Genomic DNA, 24,061 nt, shown 5'->3' on the forward strand with positions numbered 1-24,061 from the left:
GACTCCCTGGTCCCACCATCCATCACGTACGTACGTGTGTGTGTGTGTGTGTGTGTGTGTGTGTGTGTGTGTGTGTACAGCTCTCTGTAGCTATAGGAACCTCAGCTCCAGGCACCATGCTCCATAGGCTACTGTGCTGTATCACACCATCCTAATGAAACACAGCAGCTAGGACTAGGCAGGTCTCATCAGAGCATATTAGAAGGCATACACAGTTGTAGATTATAAGAGCAGGTCAGAATGAATCTTGAAATAAATCTTTTTCCACTTTTAAAAGGTAGATACTTACCAGGTTCCGCTTTCAAATTTGTAGTTCACACGTTCTGGATCTGAAAACCTGTGATCTATAAGACATTGCATAAAATACATTCCATTTTTAGCAACACTGTCTTGTGAGCAAGGTAAAATACATGACACAGAAAAGAGAAAACAAACATTTCTTTTCTCACAGGAAGGATCACTCCTTCACACCCCCCACATTAAAGATGGAGCCTTTCCAGCAGATCTAAGTAATACACATTGGCCCGCCCTGTACTCGTACCTGTTTCTGAAAAATGCAGTGATAGTCCTATGAAGATGCAATTCTATGCATATTGAGAAACACATAAGCCTTACTGGTCCCAGCATTCCCCAGCCAGTATACTGAATGCTGGGAGATGTCTTGTTGGACAGAAAGGAGTGCTATGAACATGCCCTGAAGCTTTAGCTCAGTGGCAGAATAAATCTTTTGCATGCAAAATGTCCCAAGCTCAGTCTCTGGAAGTGCCAAGTTGGGCTTGGCAGAACCCCTGCCTGAAACCCAGGACAGCCACTGCCAGTTAACAAGGACCAACTTTCCTCAGTGCCCTCCAGATGATTTGGACCACCACTCCCAGAATTCTGGGCCATTGGTTATGCTGGGAGAGACTGGACCCATGGACTGACAAGGTGACTTTCCTATGTTTTATATTTGATTTTTAAATATGCATCCCCACCTTTTGGTCCTCCAGTTAAAAAAATTATTTAACATTACAACTGAATTGGTCCAGCAGTTCTCACTACTTGGATAGCTAGTGCGAGGGAGAAGGAAACTTGGACACATCTGCATACTGAAGTTTTAAGGAAAGAAATCCCCACAAATCACTCCAAGAAACAAAATCAGGACAAAGGTTTACCAGGAACAGGACGCAGAAAATGAAGTCTGAATTAAGTATTCCCTCCCCAAAAGGTATCCCACTTGCTTACTGTATGGTTCCGAAATTAGTGTTAAAATGGTGTTGCCCATGTCTTCCACCTGAGACACTCCAAATTGCTGCATTGAGCTGTTCTTCTGAAGATTCAGATCTGAGGACTCATGTTAAAGATCTTAAAGCAGTATTTTAAACAGATTACACTCAGGAACAACAGTGACTAATTCAGCCTTGCTGCATTTGCATACAACAACAAGCCACAATGGCTAAACCAGTTAAAAATTAACAAGAAAGCAAAAGCTTCACACAGAGTAGGAAACTAATTTCAAATCCTGGCTTCAGACACTGGTTTAATAAGGTTCAGGTTGGAATCCAGATTCAGATGTACGCAGAAATTTCTGTTTCCCGGCTAGTTGTTGGGAACTTTCACAGGCTCTCTAACTGGCTAGCCCTTCTCTTCCTACACTGCATCAGGGACTCATGGGCTGGACTGGGCTCTCTCTCTCATGTCTCCTTCCTGCACTTGTAAACCCTCTTGGCTCCCAAGGCTTGCCTGAACGCCTGGAGATGGCAGTCTTGAGATAAGCTACACTTCCTCCAACAACTCTGCTATTCTCATTTTCCAGCCCTCACCACCCTCACCTGACGAGTTGGTGCCACCCTGGAAAGAGTGTCAAGAATGACTGCCTCTTTCATTCCCAACGCTAGTCTATGAGTGGAGCACGTTCAAGGGAGGAGCCAAAGGCATGCATGATCAGGCACTGTGCACAACACCCTGCCTATGAAGATAGCTCTGCTGACAAAAGAGTCGATGTTAGACTTGTATACCACTGAACTAGCAAATGCCTTTTTACATAATTCCCCAAATTGTAAGGGTTTCCCTTTATAGCAAAGTTTAGCAAGCTGAACTAAGATATGCTTGGAAATGTTGAAACTTGGAGGCACTTAGTAGATCTGGACATCGTATTTTCCTTCTTACAAACTACTGTCTTATCTCAAAGCCAATTCTAAATGTTCAAGAAAAGCAAGCAGGGCTGTATCACATGAGAAATTGGATATCTGAATATCCAATATCCAATCCAATCGGATATCTGTTGGTTGGATCTGATGGACTTCTGGCCCCTTCCAACTCTCTTCTATGAGCTATGATTCCCATGACACAAAGTTTCTGCATATGGCCAAGTAACATCTTAAAGTGTCCATTCTACCTAGTCTTGCTGCCCATGTGCAAGGTTATATCATGAAGGAACACTGCTTGAGTTAAAATGCAACTAGAGCATTCATCCTTCAGACACTTTTAGGACAACCTTCCTGTTCCTTTGTATGATTTCAGAATGCTATCAAATAAGCCAGAAGTCTACTTCTACAGCCTGCATTCTAAATGGTATGGTCCTATACCATGTACTTTTTAAAACCATCTGAATGGAGTCTCAAAGTGTTCTACATAAACACGAGCATTACATATTAACCCAAATGAGTCACACAGGTATTCTGGCTCCACGTATTGATAGTATAATGGTTTTTGCATGCCCTGTTGTTAAAATAGGAGAATGTGTCCTCTGAAGGCACAGGATTTATGAACAGCCATGCAAGCTTCATTCACGCCACCCTTTGGGCATTTGCAACGATGAACTGGCCAAGCAAGATCTGCAAGTAGAAAACTGCAGTGAATTAGGTAGGACAGGAAATACAGAGAGCATCAGACAGACAGGCATTTATGGATATGTTGAAACACACGGGCTTCTACATCCCTAGTTCATTTGTCAGTGAGCAGCATGCCAAAGTCAAAACGATCTCTAGCCGAAAAGTGAGCAGATAAAAAACAAGTCAAAACTTAACTTTTATAACTATATGTAGTTCACTTTTATAACGATAAAATACTATAAACAGCATATGATGCTTTGGTGTAACTGATTAGGTAGCAACATTTCCAAGCATGGTGCAAGAGTTATAATAGATAAAGTGAACATGAGTAAAAAATATATGATGCTGTAGCACAAAGGGCCAATGTCATCTTAATTATAACACAAATATTTGCTTCACCACTTAGTGTTAGTTAAACCTCCTTTGAAATCCTCTACCATATGTATGTATTAGAGCTAAAGACATATGAAAGGATGCAACGAACATGGCTGCAAGATGATAAAGCTGCAGCTTCAGAAGCAACAAGGTGTTTTCAGTAGACTGACAGTTGAAATTTGGTGGATATGAAGTGAATGCAAAGTCTAAAACTAAGGCATGTTCTTGCCTGAAATACAAATCTCAGAGGCAGCAGACAGTAAGCAAACTACACCATGGAGGGGCAGCTTACCTTTTTAGTGGTAGGTATGTGCAACTCCAATCTTTCTTTTCTCAGGTAAGGTATTAGTTGCTGCATTCAAGAATGGAGGAATAATAGGGGGAGCTTACTTAACCTTCTGGTATTTTTCCAGCTCAAATTGTTCTCTCCCCAGCTAATTCCCTTTTACAGTATGAACACAGCAGAGTCAATCCAAGAAGATCCCCTTGCCAACTAAAGTCTGTTGAAAGTGGAGATGATCATTTCTAAATACCTGAATCAGTGAAACCTGAAGATATATCCATGTAGGAAATCTAAGGTACTATATAGTCCAACTTGCATTAGTGCAGAGGTGGACAAACTTGTGATCCTCCAGACATTGGTCTGCAATTCTCATCAACACTAGCCAACAAAGACAATGGTGAGGGGAAGATGAGGGTTGCAGTCCAACAAGATTTGGGGGCAGGGGCAAATTGTCTACCACTGTACTAGCAGCATCTCCAAAACCAGAGGAAAATCTGTATGGACAATCATGGATTCCTGTTTTATGGCCTCCAACTAAGTGATCTTTCTCAAATCTCAAATATTTATGACTAACACAACACTGAATTTTTATACTTTCTAGTTGGCTTGGGTGTGGGGACAACCTATTTTGCACAATAACCACCATCCTTCCCCTGGAAGTCATAAATCTCCTAGGAAGCGCAATCAAAAGCTCGTTGCTCAAAAGTTAGCCCTGCTTTGTTCAATGTAATTTTGCGTTGAAGAATGTAGGGCTGCAGCCTTCACCTTGGAGTAAATGATTTCAGGTCAACATCCTTGCATGTAAACAAAGCATTTAAATGAACGTCTCTCAGCGTATGAGGTTCTGAAATTTAAACTGCATATGCAGGTTGCCCAGCACAGTTTTCACATGACATTTCTGGGAGGTATGGAGGCTGTATTTGATTGCATAACCAATAAGTTTTAATTGTTATAGCAACCGGTTAGTATGCATAGTTTCCAACCTCATTCCACCGCTTATGATTGCTTGTACAGAGGGAACCTCCCCAACTCTCCCTACTGCTCATGTCTGATGTCTTCACCTGCTGGGACATGCACACTGGAAAGGGGGAGCAACAGATTTCATTAGCTTACCTCACAGAGCAGAGGCTTTGCATCTTGCCCCCAGCGTAAGTGCTAGAGATCTAGGAAAAATGGGTCAGCAGAAAAGATCTCACCAGCCCAGCAAGCCCCCTCTCTGTACTGCTGCCGTGTTGGGGTTGGGCACGATAATGGGTGGGAAAGGAAGGGGGTGATCACCAGGCGCCCAGGGAAAGTAAGCAGCAGACACTGGCGCAACAATTGAACTATCCAGTAGGCTTGTGGGGGGAGGGGCGCATCCTGAGTGAGTGAGCGAGACAATTACCAGCATATGGCCACCCATTCATCTGGAAGACATAATTCTGGAATTGTGTCTTAATGCTTTTACTGGTATGCTTAATGCATTTTAATGTGCAATCCAATGCTAGCTTAGACTGCAAAAAGTCTTATAACTCCCAGTGTTCTTCCGCCAGCCATGCAGGACTCCTTTTTCTGTCTAAATAGGCATAAGATTGTGTCCTAATGTATTTCAGTGTACTTTATGAGAACTGCTTAGGGTTCTTTCTAAAACAGGGTAAATGCTGTATAACTTTTTGAAACAAACAGTAAAAATAACAATCAGTAAATAATATACTGGCTATGCACATTCTCCTGTGCAGCCCTAGCCAGGGGCTGAACCTGGGGCCCTTGGCCTGGCTGAGTCCACCGGAGAATCCGCCTGGGAATCCTAGCCACTGCTACTCACTCAGTGGTGCCACACCACCACCTGCTTGAGGGTGGCGGAGAACAGCCTATTTTACAAGGAAGCATTTACCACTCCTCAGTCCTACTCAGTCATATCAGGTAAGTGAGACAACATGAGCTCGGTCCATCTGCTAAAAGCATCTTGTCTGTGTCCTCAGACTACAGGAGCTGAAACTGATCCTACAGAAGTGGATATAATAGTGCATTGGACATTTTATGAAGACCTGCTACAACAGGAGTGTTAAGATTATAAAGATGAGTCATGTTTTTCCCCAAAAAACTTTGCAAAAGTGTCAAACAGGATCACATCGGTGAGCCTAGCTGTTAATAATTCCTGTATCATCCATCTAGATAGCTGCTCATGGACACAGCGGCACCAATGAAGCCAGTCTTCTTCATGACCCGCACTGCCAGGTCGTAAGGACAATGATATGTCCTAACACACATGCTGTCGGCATTATTGAGTCTTATGCCACCTACATTCTAGCCATTGTGCATCTTGCTTTATCTCTCAGATGATCAGAGAGAGCGGTCAGAAGCAACCAGGTCAGTATTCCACCTTAGAGGACAGGAATAAATCAAGAGAAAGAGTGCAGGAAAGTCATGGTATGGGCTACAAATGAAATAATCTGATTTGCACCTAAGGACTACATATGCATTGTTTAAACCATGGGTAGCTGGGCCATGTGGGAACCAGCATGCTGCCTTCTAACTGCTTGCATTTTCTCCTTTGGAAAACAACCCAAGAATGCCTAATTCCTGGGCTGTGCTCTGTGGCATTCTGTGTGGCACTCTGAGTTGCTGAGGAAGATACAGCCCAGAGTTTTAACCAACCACAAGCCATGGACTACAACTCTGGGTTGTTTCTTTCTCAACAACCCAAACTGTCAGGTTCGGTCATTGTGAAACACAATCCAGGGTTGCTTCCTCTGTCAGAAAAACGCTGACAGAGGAAGCAGTTAGGAGACAGCATGGCTCCTGTGCAGTCCTGACTACCCATGGTTTAAACAACCCACAGGTTGTTGTGTGAACGAGGTCACTAAAAACAAAGGGCCCTAAAGTCAAACAAATGGAAGTGAGGATGCCAAAAGCCCATTGCTGGGGTGACACTTGGTCTAGGGATGGTCCTGCCTTCCAGTTATTGGTAACATGAGAGTGTTGCCTATACATTCTTTGCAGTCAGCAAGTAGTGCAATGCCGGTGCTGATTCACACAGGCACCATCTTACTTCTATGTTGCTTAGGAAACCCATAAACTATAGCTACGTTTTGCCAGCACTAGGACCCACCAGCACCGCAGGGCTTTAGGACAGCTCTCCTCAGCACAGGTTTACACTGAGGAACCTCCCTAAACTAACCCAAACTGTTCAGTATTGAGTACAACAGAGAAAGGCTCAGAAAACAAATAGCCTGGGCATGGAGAATATGCATAACAAAAAGAAAAAATTATGAGCAGATGGCATCCTTTTACATATCTAAGAAAGGCAGTGTCATGAGAAATGAAAAGCCTGTGAAAACTAGCCAGCTGTCCTTAGAGAGGAGAAGGCTTGGGAAAAAACCTGGGAGGACAACAAATGCTCCTCCAATTTCCCAAAAATCTGCAACAGGGGATGGACATGGGAAAACATTTTTCTTATTTAAAAAACTGGCTCCCCTATTTTCTCTCTCTCCCACAACCACCAGTTCTCTAGCTGTCCTGCAGGAGTGTTATAGAATGCAAACGTAGCACATAAAGCTTTGCATTAGTCAAAGTGAATGGAAGATGCTCCCTTTTCTCCACTCCTGAGAAAAAGAAAACTCACACACAAGCCGTGTGAATAAAGGACACTTCCTTCATCTTTATCTTGCCCCCCCTCCCCACCCTCTGCAACCAGCACCATGTCTCCTTATATTGGCCCGACTCACATTTTAGGTTACAGAGGGATGAAGGAATGCCAGCATGAAATATGTCAGACTGATGTGCCAAGCATCTACTTGATGTGATGCCCTGAACAGCTTTTGCAAATGATCAACATTTTCAACTAAGTTATACTGTTCCCATTAACTGGAGGAGGCAGTCACACTTGTTACTTAAGATGCAACTCATCCTTAATACTCGCTTGACTGTATGTGTGCGCCTGTGTGTTTAAGAAAGGATACATTCTGACATGACTTCAACATCCAATTTGTCGATGTCTGGTGAGCCAGGACAACACTTCTTGAATTCTTTTCGCAGATCAAAAAAAGAGTAGAAACATTCGGGCAACAAGATATTCTGTAAGCAACGAATTAACTCTAGTAAGTGAAGACAACAGCTGCCTACATTTGGTAGGCTGAACAGTCAGGTTGAACGCATTCTCATAGAGTTTTATGTGCCACTTCCAAGTCACCTAATGCATCTGAATTTCTCCTTTGCCCGTTCTCACAACACAAACAAGCTGCTATGTGCAGCAGGCACAGCTCAGCAGAGGTCTCACTAAGTTTGAGTGCTGTGTTTTTATCTACTTGCTTCACAATCACTCACTGAAGACAGAGATGATTCTAGTGCTTCCAAAGGATGCTTTCATTGTACCATTACCCTGCCTTGTTTATGGAATTTTATGGGAGGTCTGATGCCCTCTTCAGTCTGTAGTTCTCCCATGTTTTCTTTATATTCTTACCACAGAAAATTCACTAAGGGGCGGGGGGAGGGGTGATAGAACAGCTGCCATTACCAGCACTGGAAGCCTTCCATCTGAAGTACCCCAACATGATGTGCTTTGCTGCAAAGCTCAAGGACCTGGTGGCATCTCTCAGTTACTTCAAATGTTGCTCTCTGCCTCTAGCCTCCAATCTCTCTCTTTCTCTCTCTTGCAATAGCTGCTTGTTCTCAACAGGGCCTTTCCAGTTTTGCCTTGCTGTTTGCATTAGTAGTTCTCCAGCTATTACGATCTGGGCTATGAGAGGAAGTCCCAGGAGTGAGGAGACAGGAGACCTGTTGCTGACCGGCTCAGGAGAGGAGAGGGGAAATGCAGAAGCAACCAGCCAAGAAAGATTTAAACAGAAACAGAATGAGTCAGAAGAGGTCTCCCAGACCAAGTCTGACCCAGGTCCTGCCTGCTTCACTCATGACATGCCTACCATGTGCATGTCCAGTGAAGAACACAGTCCTGACACAACCAAAGCAAACTTTACAGACCCCATTTTAAAAACAGAAACACCAAATATATAACATTGGTCACAGGTCTGTCTTTCTGTACTGCAACCTTTATTGTTCTTCAGGCTTTCTACTGAGAACAAAGAATGCTTTGGGCAGCATTACTCACACACCTCTACTCATTTCCTTGCACCCATAGACTTTCTGATAGCTCCACTGATCTATCCCATTCTGGAAATGAGCATTTCAGTTCATTTCCAGTTTTAGGAACTGCTAGCTTCCAGCACTAGTGGTATACCCCACTGGTACACAGGCAAGATGGAACATTGTCCATTACCTCCTTTTCCAATATAAATATTTACTATGAATGAATGAATGAATGAATGAATATATATATATATATATATATATATATAGAGAGAGAGAGAGAGAGAGAGAGAGAGAGAGAGAGAGAGAGAGAGAGAGAGAGAGAAGGAAACCTCCAACTTAAAAATTCCCTCATTTATGCAGTATTCTATACTGCAAGGCCCAAGGCTGCTGGTGGTTCTGTCAGCTCAAAGGTGGCCCTCCCTCACACACACACACACACACACACGCACACGCACACGCACACGCACACGCACACGCACACGCACACGCACACGCACACGCACACACACACACACAGAGAGAGAGAGAGAGAGAGAGAGAGAGAGAGAGAGAGAGAGAGAAGCTGCTTATGCTCGTCATGGGCTCTCTAGCTTTGCTTTGCTGTTTGCTCTAGCAATGTGTTGTGATCTGGACTACCAGAGGCAATTGTGTGTGTGGCGAGTCGGGAGACCAGCTGCTGTTTATCTGTGGGAAGGCTGGGAGAGTGCAGGGAGTGGGGAGAGGAGAACAGAAGAGCATTCAGTCAGTAAGCCAGCAGGTGTGGGGAGGAGCCCAAGATCAACAGAATTAGCCAGCTTGGACAATAAGGAAGAAGAGGCGAAGAGAAGCCCACAAGGGCTCCAGCTGAACCTGGTATGCAGCACTGTCACCTGAGCAGGAGAAGGGGAGAGGGCCTCCCACAGTCTGGGAAAGGTGCTCCAACGCCCTCAGGAGCAGCGCCTGCAGCCAAAGTAGCTCTTGCTGGAAAACTAGCGATGATCTCAGATACAAAAAAGGCACAGCCTTTTGGCTTTGCCACCTCGCTCCGTGGTTACATTCTACAAACTGGATGTTCACTTAACTGCAATTCAGTCAAAATCTGAGCATTTCTTGACTTACCCTAAACGGAGAGGCGGAGGTGCTACAGGCACGTGCGAGCACGCACGCACGCACGCACGCACGCACCGGGTGCTGCCAGACTGGAGCGGCCTGCCTTACTCATGTGCAGCGAGAACGACCCACAAGCTAATTGCAGCTCATCCCAAATGAATTTCAATAAAACCCCTTTTATCCTGTTGCTATGTATAGGCTTAACGAACAATTGCCTCAAGGTTTCATGTCTTATATTTTACTTCAAAATGCCGTGCTTCCAACTCCTCAAATCAACTCCAGAAGCTTTTTGAGGGGGAACAAAAACCACAGTGCTGCTTCATAGCTTTGAAGAGCGCTATTTTTACTTGCTGCAATGGCCATGGTTTACAACACCAGGAATGCTACAATAAAGTCAGCAACCTCCCGCAACCTGGTGTGTGGAGGGCGCTACTTCCAGCAAGCCCTACGGTCCATGGCAATGCTGGTTAGGTATGACAGAGGTTCACCTGTGGAGGGCAGCAAACTACCGAAGGCTCCTCTAGTCTTCCTCCCTCTCGTTATGAGGGGGACGCATGTGGTGCAGTCTCTATTAGGATGCACGAAGGGGTGAAAAGCAGATCTCCAGATGTTTTGGCTTCAGCTTCCGCTCTTTCTGACCATGGCCTGTGAAAACTGCCTGAGAAATGAAGTTCAAAACATCTGAAATTCAAAACTGTATTTTGCTCATCCCTGCTCTGTAGGGCAATACCTCAGGCCAGTGCGACAGTCGCCTGCTTGAGGGTGAAAAATAAATGAGGGGCCTTTCGTGGCAGACCGAGTTCTGCTCTGCTATACTTTGGCGGGCATCCACTTCTAGCCATTTTAAAGGCTTGCAGTATATACATTTTGGGAAGACTGATTCACTCCAGGTTGGTTGACATGGTAAAATGGATAACATTGCAATATAGTATATATTTAATCTTGCCCAGAGAATGAAATGCTGAAATAAAAATATCAGCTTACTCATCTGGTGACAAGCTGACCATAGCTGAACATAAGGTATGTTTCCAGGAATTTGTGAGGAAGATCAATTTATTCATAGCTTATCTGTTTTGAGTCAGCCTAAGCAGAAAAACTATAGCTTAATGTTTCTTATTATGAGTAACATGATTTGAGAATATATAGAATGCAGAGGTAGGTGCTTGAAGGACGCTCATTGAATGAGAACATGGGAATTTAGGATTAAAAAAAAATCCTTGGAATGTATGCTTAAAATAGGATACAGTCTACTTTGAGGATGTGAAAAGATCTTTAGTTCCAATTTCAATACACAAGTATTGGGTGACAAGCATGGAAGTGGCTGTTTTTAAAGGGATTATGACAATCTAACCACATTTTACCTTAACTGCTCTGCAAGAAATGAGATATATACCCACTTAAAATATTCCCTTTATACAAACACAGAGTTGGCATTTTTTTACTGTTTTCAAACTATTTTCTAAAGCCACAAATACTCAAGTACAATCAAGTATCAAAATGTGTACTTGTGTTAGTTTTACATTTGCTGCAATGGACACACTTGGAAAGCAAATACTGCTTGCTACCTGAATTTCAAGATCTACAGCAGCACTATTTGACAGGCATGGAGCACAGATTTCATCTCTTGGAAAAGAGGAATAATAAAACACACACACACACACCCCAAAATGCACCAGCAGCAGTCAAAGCAAAATTGCTTTGTATATGACTGCACATAACAAATGCATGAGCAATATAATGCCCCACCTTTCTCCTTTCCATCATCTTTTCAGTTACAGGGATGCTGGAGGTTGCAGACTAACATCAGTAGGACAGAAAGTTGGGGAAGGCTAATGAACGTATTTCTTATTCAGCAATAGTACAATGCAAGCATCACTTTGGGAAGCACTCCAAATTCAAACAGCAACCACAGCAATTCTTCTTCACATGTAAATAAACTGCAGATCTTATCACAATGATTTCAGAGAAGTTTAAAAAACAAACAAACTCATTTAGAAGATGCAAAGTAAAAGCACAAATAGGCAACAGAATAAAACCCGCAGCAGATTAAGGCATAGATAATAGCTGTAAGAATACAAGTTACTTTAAAGAAGCTTCTGATTCCAGGCAGAGCAATCTTATGTTTCCCTAGACAACAGCTAGAGGGAAACACAGGATTTCCAGATCCAAGGCTGGAAAGGAGCTCTGACCTCAAATCTACAAGCCAGATCCCCCTCCCACTGTTTACAGCCAGGGCAGAAAGAAAAGCATTGGCTGGTAATGCAAGGTTGGAAAACAAACCTTGAAGGAGGAATGTTGGGGGCAGGGAAGGAACCAGTGCCACAAAGATATGATGTATTTTGGTGGCACCTCAACTGCCTTCCCTTCTGTGCCAAAGCTCCAGAGTTGGATGGGTGAAATTGGCCATCCAGCTGCTGTGCAGAGTGGAAACAGCATGCAGATGACCTTTACCTCCATTCTTCTTCTGCCCTGCATAGGATGCTCATAATCCCCTGAGTTCACAGGGCTATGGGCATCCTCATTGGACTAATTTTGTCCCTCATGCCTAGAAGACAAGAGGTTTAGTGCCAGGCTTGCCTCTCAGGAGAGGAATTTCCTTAGTTGGAGTCCTGCCACCAAAAATGACCTACTTCCTTTGACTTCAGCCTCAACTCTGATGAAATTGCCATTTTGGAAAAGGACACCAGGTAAGCACCTTAACACACAAGCAGATTGATATGGGATGGTCAATTTCTGCCCCTCCAGATGTTTTGGCTTTCAATTCATATGAACCCTCACTAGCTGGCCCTGATAGGAGCTGTAGGCCCAAACATCTGGAAAGGTACCAAGTTGCTTATCCCTTCAGTAAGCCATCTTCCAAATAATTGGAGTTGACAGCTAAATATCACCATCTTCAACTGGCTTCAGAAGCAAAGTGGCAGCCTCTAAAGGGTTTTTTTTTTAAGACTGGCAAGATATGATGGCAGCCCATGGAGCCAGCCAGAACTATGGCTGCTACATTCTGCACAGACTCAAGCTTCCTAACATTTTCAAAGGCAGGCCTAAACATAATGCATTGTAGTGATCCAAATGAGATGTTGCCAGAACATGGACTTCTATGGCCCAGCTTCATTTTGTAGACTTTTCAGTTTCAGACTATCTCCAAACTGTATACTAAGTTTGAGCTGTATACTAAGATATATAGCCCAGCACTACACATGTTTTACTCTGCTATAAATCCCATTTAATTAAATAGGTTCTACTCTTAGTCCACAAAGGATTGCATCCTTAGGGTTTTATCCAAGGTTAGTCCTCCAAAGAATTGACTGATTGAAATAGACTTAATAGATTTGAAACTTAAATGAGACTATCATTGGAAATCACCTATAGGGTACAATTTGTAGAATTTAAATGCCATTGCTGACCATGGATCAGGGAATAACTTGGAAGTGTGTTTTTGAGATCCATTTCATTTTGAAGACATGCTGAAAAATACTAGCACTGTTGTGCTTGACACTAAAACCACATGTCAAGCATTTCTGTCATTTACTACAAATTATAGGCATGAGCAACCATCAGTATTGAATGCAAATACATCAAGATCAAGCCTATTCATAGTCCTGTCACTTTTTAAAACTACAAAAATGTTGTAAACAAGATGTACTCCTTTTAAACATCCCAAACAGCAGTAATTTCAGACAGCTAGACTTCCATGGACTTAGTCAAGAGGAAATGTGACTACAAACACTTATTTTTTCCCCCTGCAAACACACAGAATAATCCCCAAATAGCCAGAACTGTGAGGGCAGAATCATAGGCACTTACCTTTTTGGAAGCTTCAGGATGCAGAACCTGCCTGATATGAAGCTGTCCATCAGTGCAGAGACAGAATGAAGTACCTACGCCAATATTTAGTTCATTGCTCACAGACTGGTTGAACTAAAAATTGCAAGACACACACACACAAAGAAAGAGATCTGTTTACAACATGAAAATACATTTTGAGAAATTCAGAGAAATATTTTTTCTTTATAAATTTCAGTAGGATGCACTACTTCCCTAAACTGGAAATAATGTTCATGACATTTTATCATGTCTCTCAATCACAAAGCGGCATGCAAATCAATACATTCCAAGCAAATTAATAATAATCCAAAAGCAGCCAATCATTGATACAGCAAAAGGTGTGGTGAATATTTGTAGTCTGGCAAATCAAGCTCTTCTTTACAAAATAGAGATGAATTGCACTATTGCTACATTTGCTTTTTTCTTTAAAAATGTGTCACATTTCTGCCCTGTCCTTCAAGGAGTTTAACATGACACTCAAACCTTGCCTCCTTTTATCCTTACAACCATTCTGTAAGGCAGAATAAGGCAAAAATGAGTGACTAGCCCAAAGACACACAACGAATTTCAACCTGGATCACCCCAGTCCATTCTGACACCCCTAACACACAATTCTGTGCAAATTTTGACAGGAAAAAAGGCCTACAAATCTCAGCACGCCCCAGCTAGGGGCATGCTAGGACTTGTAGGCTGTTTTCTGTCTAAATTTATGTCAGATTGTACCCTTATAACAAACTCCTCACACTGGGTCCATTTTTTCACTATGCTGGTGAGCTGGTAATTTGCAGGGATAGCATTACTAACCTACATTACAGGGCTTTAAAAAAGATTATTGCAACATTAAAATCCACTATTTCTATTGGAAGAAGTAGGATTCTTTTCATAGGTTCTCAACTAGGGATGTACAGATTTTGTTAAATAGATTTAAACCATGATTTGCAGATTGTCAAATATCATTTGTCCTGCCTTACACTCGCCTATAGAGTAAGATTTGGGGGGAAATGTAGGAAATTTTCCTTCACTCATGTAAATTGTGCATTTGCACTGATGAGAATTTGCACAACTGCCCCATAAAAGGGTGTTAAAAACAGCCTGTAAGTCTGTAGAAGCTGTAAAACTTGCAAAGGGCTGGTCTGTTGTGGAAACCATGGGCTGGATTAATAGAAGTCAAAAGTCATTTGACTCCAGTGCAGGATTCTCCAGTGCAGGAGGGCCTATTCTCAGCCCTCTCAAGCTGTATGTTATCAATCCTCAGTAAGCCTTTACTCTTTTCAGACTTCTAAGAGTGGCACAGTTTAGTTGAAGAAAAATCCACAGCTTTGGAAGGAACAATCCTATGGTCTCTACACACTGTCTGTGGTGGTGGGCAGTGTTCATAAGATAGTTTGGTTTCCCAGCACAGAGTTGGGAGATACAGCTCTGACCTTGGAGCTGGGAATCCATGCTAGAATTCTGGTTCTAGCTCCCACAAAAAGAACCATGACTGTCCTGTGAGGTCAGGAAAGTGATCTCAAAGAGAAGAATATTTTGGAGGATGGAGAGGGAAGAAACTGAGGCAGTCAGCGTATGCCTGAAACATGGCAGCCTTCTTCCTTGCCCCTCTGAGATGCTGTTGATAAACAGCTGGAAACAGCAGCTAGGGAAAAGGCACAGCTGGGGGAGCAAGGAGGCAAAGATCATCTCTTTTCTGCATTGGATGAAACTCTGCATTTTGAGGTTCATGCTCATCTTGATTGGACTGCACCTGTATTTCTTTACCATGCACAGTTCTTTTGTAACCCATAATTTCCACCATGGTTCTTTATGGGATCAAATTCTTTAAAAAATTCCTGCACCCATACAGGAAAATGTGCCTGTTGCTGGGTGCAGTGGTTATCTGTTTGTTCACATGTCAATTGGCTTGTGTTACATTACTTCTTATACCTTCCAAACAGACAAAAGGTTACAGAGATGGCTCCCTCAGGTTTGTACTATGTTAGAAATAGATAAATTATTAGTCCCTTTTACAAAGCATTGCAGAAACACCAGTTCCAGAACATTGATCATGTAAGTAGTGAGTTGTAGTATGTGGAAGTAACAGGCAGCTTTAAAAAGGCAACCAAAATTGTTTAGGGGCTGCAGTAATTACACAAGTCTTCAAATCTGCAAATTCAACTTGCAAACAAAAATGGGAGGAGTGGAAGAATAAAGGTAAATGAGAAATGCACATTTAAATCAAGTAACGGGAAGCCTTGAACTGGGGAATTAAGATCTCTAGCTTGAACACAGCCTACCTTTCCACTAAGATGGCCATTCCTAGGGTGGATTACCTGTTGGACCCAGGTCCCATCAGATAAGCCAGCATAAACACTAGTCAAGAAAGATGGGGGTTGCAGTTCAACATAATCTGGAGGGTCATATGTTTCCCATTTCCTCTGAGGGCAAAATATTCCTGGTTTCAAGAGGATTTGCAGCCCTTTTATGTCTGTTGGTAATTATAATTTTAGTATCAGCAACCACTAGCAAGTTGGGTTTCATTGCAGACAACACCCTGGACAGTCAGATTTTAACCTAGTGACTTGGCTCATGGAAAAAGCAGTCTGGACATAGGCACTCCTCTTCCCTAGGCACTCCTGGGTGCTGCTGTTGGAAGAAGTCCACTCTTCCTGCTTCAGCTGAGTGACTCAGCTCTCCTTCCCCTCCCACTAGCTAACCCAACCCATTCCTGAAGTGAACCGGAGTGTCTTTTCTCTCCTTGCTTCTTTTCTTACACACCCTGATTACACATCTCTTTTCTCAACACACCCTGATTCGTACAACAGAAGCAGGCAACCTAGCGCCTTCCATTTGCTTCGGACTACAATCTTCATTCACCCAACCAAACATGACTTCAAGTGATAAAGGATAATGGGAGTTATAGTCCACAATATCTGGAGGACACCAGGTTATGTACCACTGGTTGTGCTTCACCTAACAACAGAGGGCACCAGACAAGTTCAGTTTGGAGAGATGACCCTTTTTGGAATAAGCAGGGGCAGGGAACACTTTTACCTGTCTCAGAGCTTGTTCCAACTGTGGGGCAAGCCTCAAGCTATCCTCCGTGATATGGGTTACTTCTTTGCACTCATCTGTCAGCTCCAAGTGATCAGGTCCAATCAACAGTTCATGAAGATTTCCCACCTCCAGGGAATTAAAGTGGGTGGGGAGTGAGAGTAAAAGAAGGGATTAGTTTTCTTCCATCTCCCCTGAAGATTTGCCCTGATGACACAGGGCCACCAGAGCCCCCAGCCCCCCACCTCACATGCAGAATTTGAGTCAGAACAGCAAGATGTTTGGCACACATGGGCCTAGAAAATGGGCCCTGTTTTTCCAAATGCTTGCTCAGGCAGCAACCCTAGGTGTGCTTAGCTCTTCAAGTAAGCAAATCCCCATTCACCATGGTGGGGCTTCCCTCAGAGTAGCCACACATAGGATTTCTCTGTCAGGGACACTTGCCCTGGCCAACTCCAAGGATTTGTGCATCCCAAAAATCAAACCTCTTTTCCCCCCCTCTTAGCTACTTGGAGAGTTTTCATGACCCAAGCAAGATCCATGTCACTCTAGCTGAGCAGTCTTTAAAACCCTGCACGGATGCACTGAAAAGACTCGAGACTGTTGTCTAACTTTCACCTCCATTTTCCTGTTGTAATTTAAACCCATCTGTTGCAAGGCTGGACTTGGAAGCCAGTTCCTCTGAAGCCAAGAAGGCTGATTCTTGACTAAGTGCCCACCGGGTTGCCCTTGATTCTAAGCCACCATAGAGTTGGTCAGCAAGGGAAAGGGGAAAAATTGAACCAACCCACCCACCGCCCCAAATTGTGTGTGCTCTTGCCTCACAAAATGAACACAGAGCAACCCCCCAAGTACCTTTCTATTGGCCAGCTCGACCACGCTCCATAACAGCTGGATCAGTTCTCGCTCATCAGAGCCCAGCCGGGCCCCCTGAGCTCCGGCGGTGGTCACAAACAGGACGACCAGGTAGTCGGGAGACGCCGTCATGCTGACAAAGATGAGTGGTGGAGAAACGACCTCAGCAAACTTGGCCAAGAAACCAACAGCAGTCAGTCAGCCAGCCCGCCAGCCGGCCAGCCCCGAGCCCTCTTCAGTGCGGGAAGAAGAAAAAAGACCCCTTGCCTGTTCCACACCTACAGCCACCAAAGCTCTCGCTTACTGCCCTGGACCTGTTTTTAGGAGAAAGGCGCATGCCCCGTCTGGCCCTTTGCTATGGGGTGGGGGGAGAGCAGAAGAGAAGAAAGCTTAATTGCATGGGAGCCAATTCCAGCGCACAGGTAGGGCTACACCCCTACGAGGCACGCAATGGCTGCGGGCTGGGCTGTTTGGGGATGTGGCTGTACCTGCCCACTCCTCCCTTCCCCCCACGTGGTGCAGGTAAGAGGCACACCTGAGGGAGTCCGCCCATTGGCTCCTTCCCACAAGGACGTGGCAACAAGCTGGTTGGTCAGAGGGGCTGCTCCAACCAGGAATGGGAACTACACCACAGTTGGGCGAGGACACCTGACCGACATGCGGGAGCAAAAGAAAAGGAGTTGGAAGAACTCTCAGAGCGGCCGAGCGTTCTCTTTCCCCTCCAGAACAGACACTTTAGGGCTTGCACCGTCATCGATCCTGAACATGATGATTTTATGTATATTACTGCTTTTATGTCTTTAAAGCACTTCACATTTTTATGCATTCATGTATTTCTATATCGCCCACCGGCCAAAGCTCTCTCAACCAGTTGTAAGTCTTACAACAACCCTGACAGGTAAGTAATTACTCCTCTTGCCCGTACTGGAAGAAGTAAGGCAGAGAGAAAGCCGGGCTGAGAGTTCGTGCGTGTCACAGCCAGGATTGGGACCGAGGGCGACTTTCCTCCTCGGCCACGAGGCGCCGCTCGCGAGCTCTTTCCAGCCTGGGCAGGGTAATCACGTCTCTTGGCAGGAGTCTTACGCTTGCTTACTTGTAAATCGCAGTGAAAATCGCTTCCAGGGAAATGCGCACAGGGCTGTGTTCTTTTGGGTGAGAAGGATAATTGGGGCGGGGCGGACACCAGAAATTGGAGCGTTAAAAGACGGCACAAGGCGATCAGGCAATACTAGTCTGCGTGGGAGGCCGCAGGACAGCTACTTAAATTCTAACTTCAGCGGCAGATGATGGAAAGCAGAGGAAAAGCAATCTGTACGTTGTCGACTATTCCGCTCTATGTGCCAAGGAGGCGAAAAAGCGCGCGGCGTTTTAAAGGCTGATGACAAGCCAGGTCCTGCTTTGTGGGCTTCGAAAACCCCACGGGTTTCCCTGCAGGTTGTCGCATGCTCTGAAGTGCAGCCTGATGTATTGGCGCTCAACCCGCGCAACTGCACAGTCCTCGTCGGATTAAATGCTGCGCATCAAAATTCGCCCTAAGCATGTTAACTCAGAAGTAAGTCCCTCGTAAGTGTGCGTGTGTTTCAGCTCCATCGAACGTACCTAGACCTGACGGAGGAGGGTTTTAGTCCTCTGCATACTGCCTGGCTTCATGGGAGCAGGGCCTCTCATAGCATGGTGGCCGGTGGGTGCAGCCCCCTTTATTCAGCTCTGGAGAGGGCTGAGCCGTATTCTGGAGGGTGAGGTGCCTGACTGAGTTGGGGCCTCACTCTAGTAACGGAGCAGCAGAGCCTGCCTGCTAGCCTCCCCAGCCTGGTGTTGGGCTACAGCTCCCATTGTTCCTGAGACAGGCTGGTTAGGGTGTGCTGGGAACTGTAGTTCAGCACATCTGGAGGGCATCAGGTTGGGGAAGGCTACTATGTTCGGTCACTCAAAACTTACACTTCGTTGAGTGCAAGCTTTACCCAAAGTTAATCTCATGCATGTCAGTGGGTCTGTTCCAAGACTCACCGTGGATCCAACCCCACAGTATACAGGTTATTGAAATGGGGTTGCTCTGCCTATCAGTCTCACCAGCCCGAATGCTTGCACCTCTCCTGCTTCACCTTGGAAGGTAAAAGACCCCCTTAGAATGAATTGAGTAATTGGACCTTGTAGCTTAATGTGGTCAACACAGATAGGTAGCAGCTCCCCAGGGTTTAAGGAAAAGATTCGCTTATGTCTGCAGAAGCCAGGGATAGAACCTGAGACCTAATGCAAAGTGGTGGCTCTCCCACGGAGCTGCAGCCCCTGCTTAAGTTGCGTGAGCACCTCACCCTTCTGAATGTGACCAGTCACCTCCTCCCTCACACCATAAATATTTGAACTTGCATCCCCAGTAGCCGCCTACAACCTGGTGCCCTCCAGAAGTGTTGGACCACAACCCCCAGTACTCCTGATCTGGGCTGGTTAAGGATTGCTGAGAATTGCAGTCCAACACATTTTGAAGGCACTGGGCTGAAGGAAAGCTGATGTATAAGACCAGGTTATAATACTCCCATACGTCCGTTTTGGGAAGAAGGCACCATTGGACTCTGAACTCTGCAGGGCTGGCTTCTAAGTCACTGTGCGTAAGCTTGGGTTGCAGACAGCCCTATGCTGCTTTGCGTACCTGCCTATATGCCTCACTAGGTAATGCTTTAGAATGAAATGTGAACAGGGTCATGTGGCACAGTTGAATCCTAGGCCCTAGGGGACGGGCAGAAGGAAGATATCCAGATGTTTCTCTCTTCAGCTCCCAGCCTTCATGACCACTGGCCATGCTTGCAGGGGCTTCTGGGAGGCAAAGTCTAAAACCTCTTCAGACTTGCCTTCTGTCTGCCCATGTTTTACAGCCCAGTTGTCTACATCTTTATTTGAAAATAAAGAATTGGAAACTGGTGAAGGCAGGGAGAAGATAGTGAAGCAGGAAGGTCCCCTCCTACCATGCTGGGAAGGGAGCCCAGGAGCTGCATGCAAACATGGATGAGGGAGGGGAAGGTGCATCTCTGGATATAAGTTTGCAAGTACATGTTCCTTATTTCAAAGAACTGCTCTTGATTAATGCAGTGCTCCTTTTCATGTGGTTTCTTTTCTTTTCATATGGTTCCTTTTCATGAGTTTCCATGGAGGTAATTGAGTGGGTTTAGTTGTGGTAAATACAGTCTTGTGGCATCTTAAAACAAGCTTGGGGAACATGTACGTCCTTCAGATGTTATTAGATTCCAACTCCCATCAAGGCCCCAGCAAGTCAAATCTTTGGGCATGATGGGAGTTGGTAGTCCAATCACAGTTGAATCTTACTTCAGCAGTGGAGCGGCATCCTCCAATGAGCAAAGCAGGCTAGCTGAAGCGATGCAGGGCAGCTTGCATGCCTCCAGTGTCTCACCGTTGGCTTCCTTTGAACACAGCCGCCTGAGACAGCCACCTCACCTTGCCTGATGGTCGAACCAGCCCTCTTTGCGGGGCCACGCATTTCCCAGCCCTGCCTTATAGCACAATCCTATGCATGTCTACCCAGATGCAAGAGCTACTGAGTTCATTAGGCCTTACTCCCAGCTAACTCTGACTAGGATTGTCATGATGTCACTTCTGACATATGGACTGGCTTTTTCTTGCACTCTCACAACATAGTCACCGTTGAATGTGTTTTAATATTTGTAATTTGATTATTTGTTGTAAGTGGCCTAAAGATTCCTGTTGGAATAGTTTGGTGGCATATACATTTAAAAATAAATATGTTGATGCTTTTTGCTGGCACCCCTGCTTGTATAAAAACTTGCAGAGGGGAGAGGAAAGAAGCGCTGGCCAACCCTCCAGCACATCAGATTTAAGGTTGGTTAATTCATTTATTTCTCTCAGTTCTCTTTCTGTCCTCCATTTCGCTCTGTGGAAATGTTTGGTCTTACTTTAGGTTTGGCACAAAGTCTGATCCTGATTAAGGGTTTATACATTCTAGATCTTGCTCCCTCTGTGCTTGCTCTAGAGTAAAAATGAAAAGATTGCATAGCTCCTAGATGCACATTTAGGATACAATCCTATGACTGTTAGATAGAAATATTCCGACAGCTCCCAATATCTGCTGTCTTGGTGGTACTGAAAGCTGTGGGACCCTTTTTTTTCTGTCGGGGGATTCTGGTAATTGCAAAATGTTTTCCTGGCTGGAGAGGCTAGGAGTTGTAGGACCTTCTTCATGCTGGGAGCTGTAGGACTTTCTAAACATAAACAGGCTTGCACCCTTAAAGTAATGCTCATTGTGGCTGGCAGAATGAAGCAACTGTTGCTGGAAAGTTGGGCTCACAGCAAGCGGCTGCCTGACTGAAGCCTCGTCGGCCAAACCAGCACTGCGGCACCGAAGGACCAGCCAATCTGGTTTTCGAGGCGGGTGTAGTAGGCGCGCTCCAAGTTGATTTGCTCGATGCCTCCACCAATCCCCTTTTAAATGCAAAGGCTTTCGCCCCACGGACAACAGAGGAAAGGCCGCCGTTCATAAAAACAGACGAAATCTGGAGTACACGTGATATGTGATATCCGCAGCCTTAGTACCAAGCAACTCACCACGCAGTCCATACTCAGCAAACCCAGATGTATATGTTCCTAACGGTCGAATCTCTCACTACCAGAACCCCTGCTCCCGTATCCTCTGCGCTAAAGGATACACGCTCGTCTTCCAAAGAATGGGTCCCTTCTAAGGGATTGTTTCCCTCTTCTTCAGATGCCCTCCTTCCCAAGGCCCCTTTCTCTGTGACCCTCGAGATGCCATTACCCAGGAGTTGGTCCCTGGGGGTCCCGTCACCCCGCCTCTCTTCCTCTCGGTGCTTCTCTAATTTAACTCAGTGGGAATAATGTACAGCGATTGAGCTGCGACCATATGCACACTTACTTCAGCAGTGGAGCCATTTGAATTCAAGAGAGAGTAGGGATAGAGCCTGTGCGCCTGAATTTAACACAATTCATCGCCCAAGTTCAGGTAAAGGAAAGGTCGACATCGTGTGAAATTGTTGCAGCCACATTTTCCTGCTTGCATTAAATAAGCTAGAAAGGGGCTTGCCAGATTCTGTGCAGTCAGGTGCGCCGAGAGTCGATGGGTTCAGTTGTGCCTAACTTTGCATAAAATCGGGTAGTAATAATACACCTTTTTCAGGACCACGCTGGTTAAACCTGGTAACGCCGCTGAGTGTAGAGGTGACAGAACAAAGTAGCCAGTTCTGGCTCTCTGACGAGCACATACTGATGCTACACATGGTTGTAAACAAAAGCTCCTCGTGCTCACAATAAGGTAAACACGACGAGGCGAGCGTGACTGTGTGACGAAACGCTCTCGTAAGCGGCAGCAGTAACTGACTTCGAGGGCTCCTACTACTTGAGAAAGCTGGCGCTTCTTTCAGCTGGATCCTACGCTTTTTATTCAGAAACACACCTCACTGTTCCGATAGGGCTTACGAGCAAGTAAGTGTTCCTAGGAGTCCAAGAGAAAAAAATGCTTGGAAGTCTCCTTATCTAATGGGGCTTGCTCCCCAGTCAAGTGCGCTAGCATCGCTCGCTCATCCCACGTAGGCTTAGTCGAAAATAAACTGCACGTTAAAATGAACCTTAGTACCAAGTACAGGGGCATGATCCCAAGTAGGTTAACTCAGAAGCAACCCACATTAGTAAATGAACCAAGGAAGGATGCATAATATTAAACGGCTAAACCCGTTTCCGCGGGCATTTACTATCTTCCTTCACTTTGCTCCCGCCCCAGAATCCAGCCACGTCGTGGATTTGTAAGCCAAACTGCACAGAAATAGATAAAACTGAAGGACCCTCCGGTTTTGCAAGCGCAGGGAAGCTGCGGAACATGCACGCGCGCGAGTCTTCCTTGACTCCGGAAGTGTTTGTACTGTCAGGCCAAGTGCTTCCGCCGACGCAAGATGGCGGCGGACACTACAACGGAGCTTCTGTTTTTAGACACTTTCAAGCACCAGAGCACGGAGGTAACGAAGCCGACGGATTCCCTTTCTTTGTTTTGGCCGGGCGCTTCGGAACGATGGGATGTGGGCTCTCAGTTAATCTGCTCCCCGGTTCAGGGTTAATTTCTTGCACAAGACACCGGATCTCAGGGCGGGGCCAGAAGCTCTTTGGAGTCTCACAAAGGAAACTGTGGTTACCAAAGGGCGATGGTAGTTTTGAGTTGCTCCACCATTTTATTTTATTTTTCGTAGTAAAGAGGGTTTGTGTGTTGCATGATTCACTTCGCACCCAAGTACCGATGCAGAAACAGTACATCAAATTCCATGGTACCTCGATGAAGTTTCTAGGCGTCCAGTAACCTGGTGCCTGGATTTTTTTCCCTTGTCAAGCCGTCTAAAATACTTTCCTTAATTAATCTGTAATATCTAGTACTCGGTGGTAGTTTGTAATTACCAATGTGGTAATAACTCTTCCCCTATACTGCGGTTATGCATAAATAGAATAAAATAAGCACGATCTTTATTGGTTCTGATAAACAACTAAAGAGAAGCTTTCCTTTACATCCCTTTTGTATAGCATAAAGGTGAGAGAAATGATGATGGGGTGCTGACAGAGAGAAAAGGTCAGAAACCATTGTGCATAAAACCATTAGATTTGGATACTGTTTACTTTTTGAATAATTGGAGATTATTTGGGTGGTGCTATTGTTGCATAATGTTGATTTTGGCTCTACTGTACAACTAGTGGGAGAACAATC

The 24,061-nt window shown here is 44.9% G+C and overlaps 2 protein-coding genes across 3 annotated transcripts in view; one reads left to right on the plus strand and one right to left on the minus strand.

The window, feature by feature from the left end:
* ESRP1 (epithelial splicing regulatory protein 1) overlaps positions 1–17,487 on the minus strand; it is a 40,700-nt gene extending 23,213 nt beyond the window's left edge. Inside the window, exons 1-6 of the mRNA XM_044424154.1 lie at positions 17,338–17,487; positions 16,483–16,611; positions 13,432–13,545; positions 7,413–7,527; positions 1,225–1,323; positions 290–344 (exon numbers count right to left, since the gene is read on the minus strand). Of these exons, the coding sequence (XP_044280089.1) occupies positions 290–344; positions 1,225–1,323; positions 7,413–7,527; positions 13,432–13,545; positions 16,483–16,611; positions 17,338–17,469 (644 nt within the window). The 5' untranslated portion in view covers positions 17,470–17,487. The remainder of the gene's footprint in view (positions 1–289; positions 345–1,224; positions 1,324–7,412; positions 7,528–13,431; positions 13,546–16,482; positions 16,612–17,337) is intronic.
* A 5,766-nt stretch (positions 17,488–23,253) lies between these two features.
* VIRMA (vir like m6A methyltransferase associated) overlaps positions 23,254–24,061 on the plus strand; it is a 27,653-nt gene continuing 26,845 nt past the window's right edge. For both annotated transcript variants that reach the window (XM_044424004.1, XM_044424005.1), the window contains exon 1: positions 23,254–23,327. In XM_044424004.1, coding sequence (XP_044279939.1) covers positions 23,265–23,327 — 63 coding nt within the window. In that variant the 5' untranslated portion in view covers positions 23,254–23,264. The remainder of the gene's footprint in view (positions 23,328–24,061) is intronic.

The sequence above is a fragment of the Varanus komodoensis genome, unplaced genomic scaffold, assembly GCF_004798865.1.
Source record: "Varanus komodoensis strain SLA01 unplaced genomic scaffold, ASM479886v1 scaffold14_1, whole genome shotgun sequence".
NCBI lineage: Eukaryota > Metazoa > Chordata > Lepidosauria > Squamata > Varanidae > Varanus > Varanus komodoensis.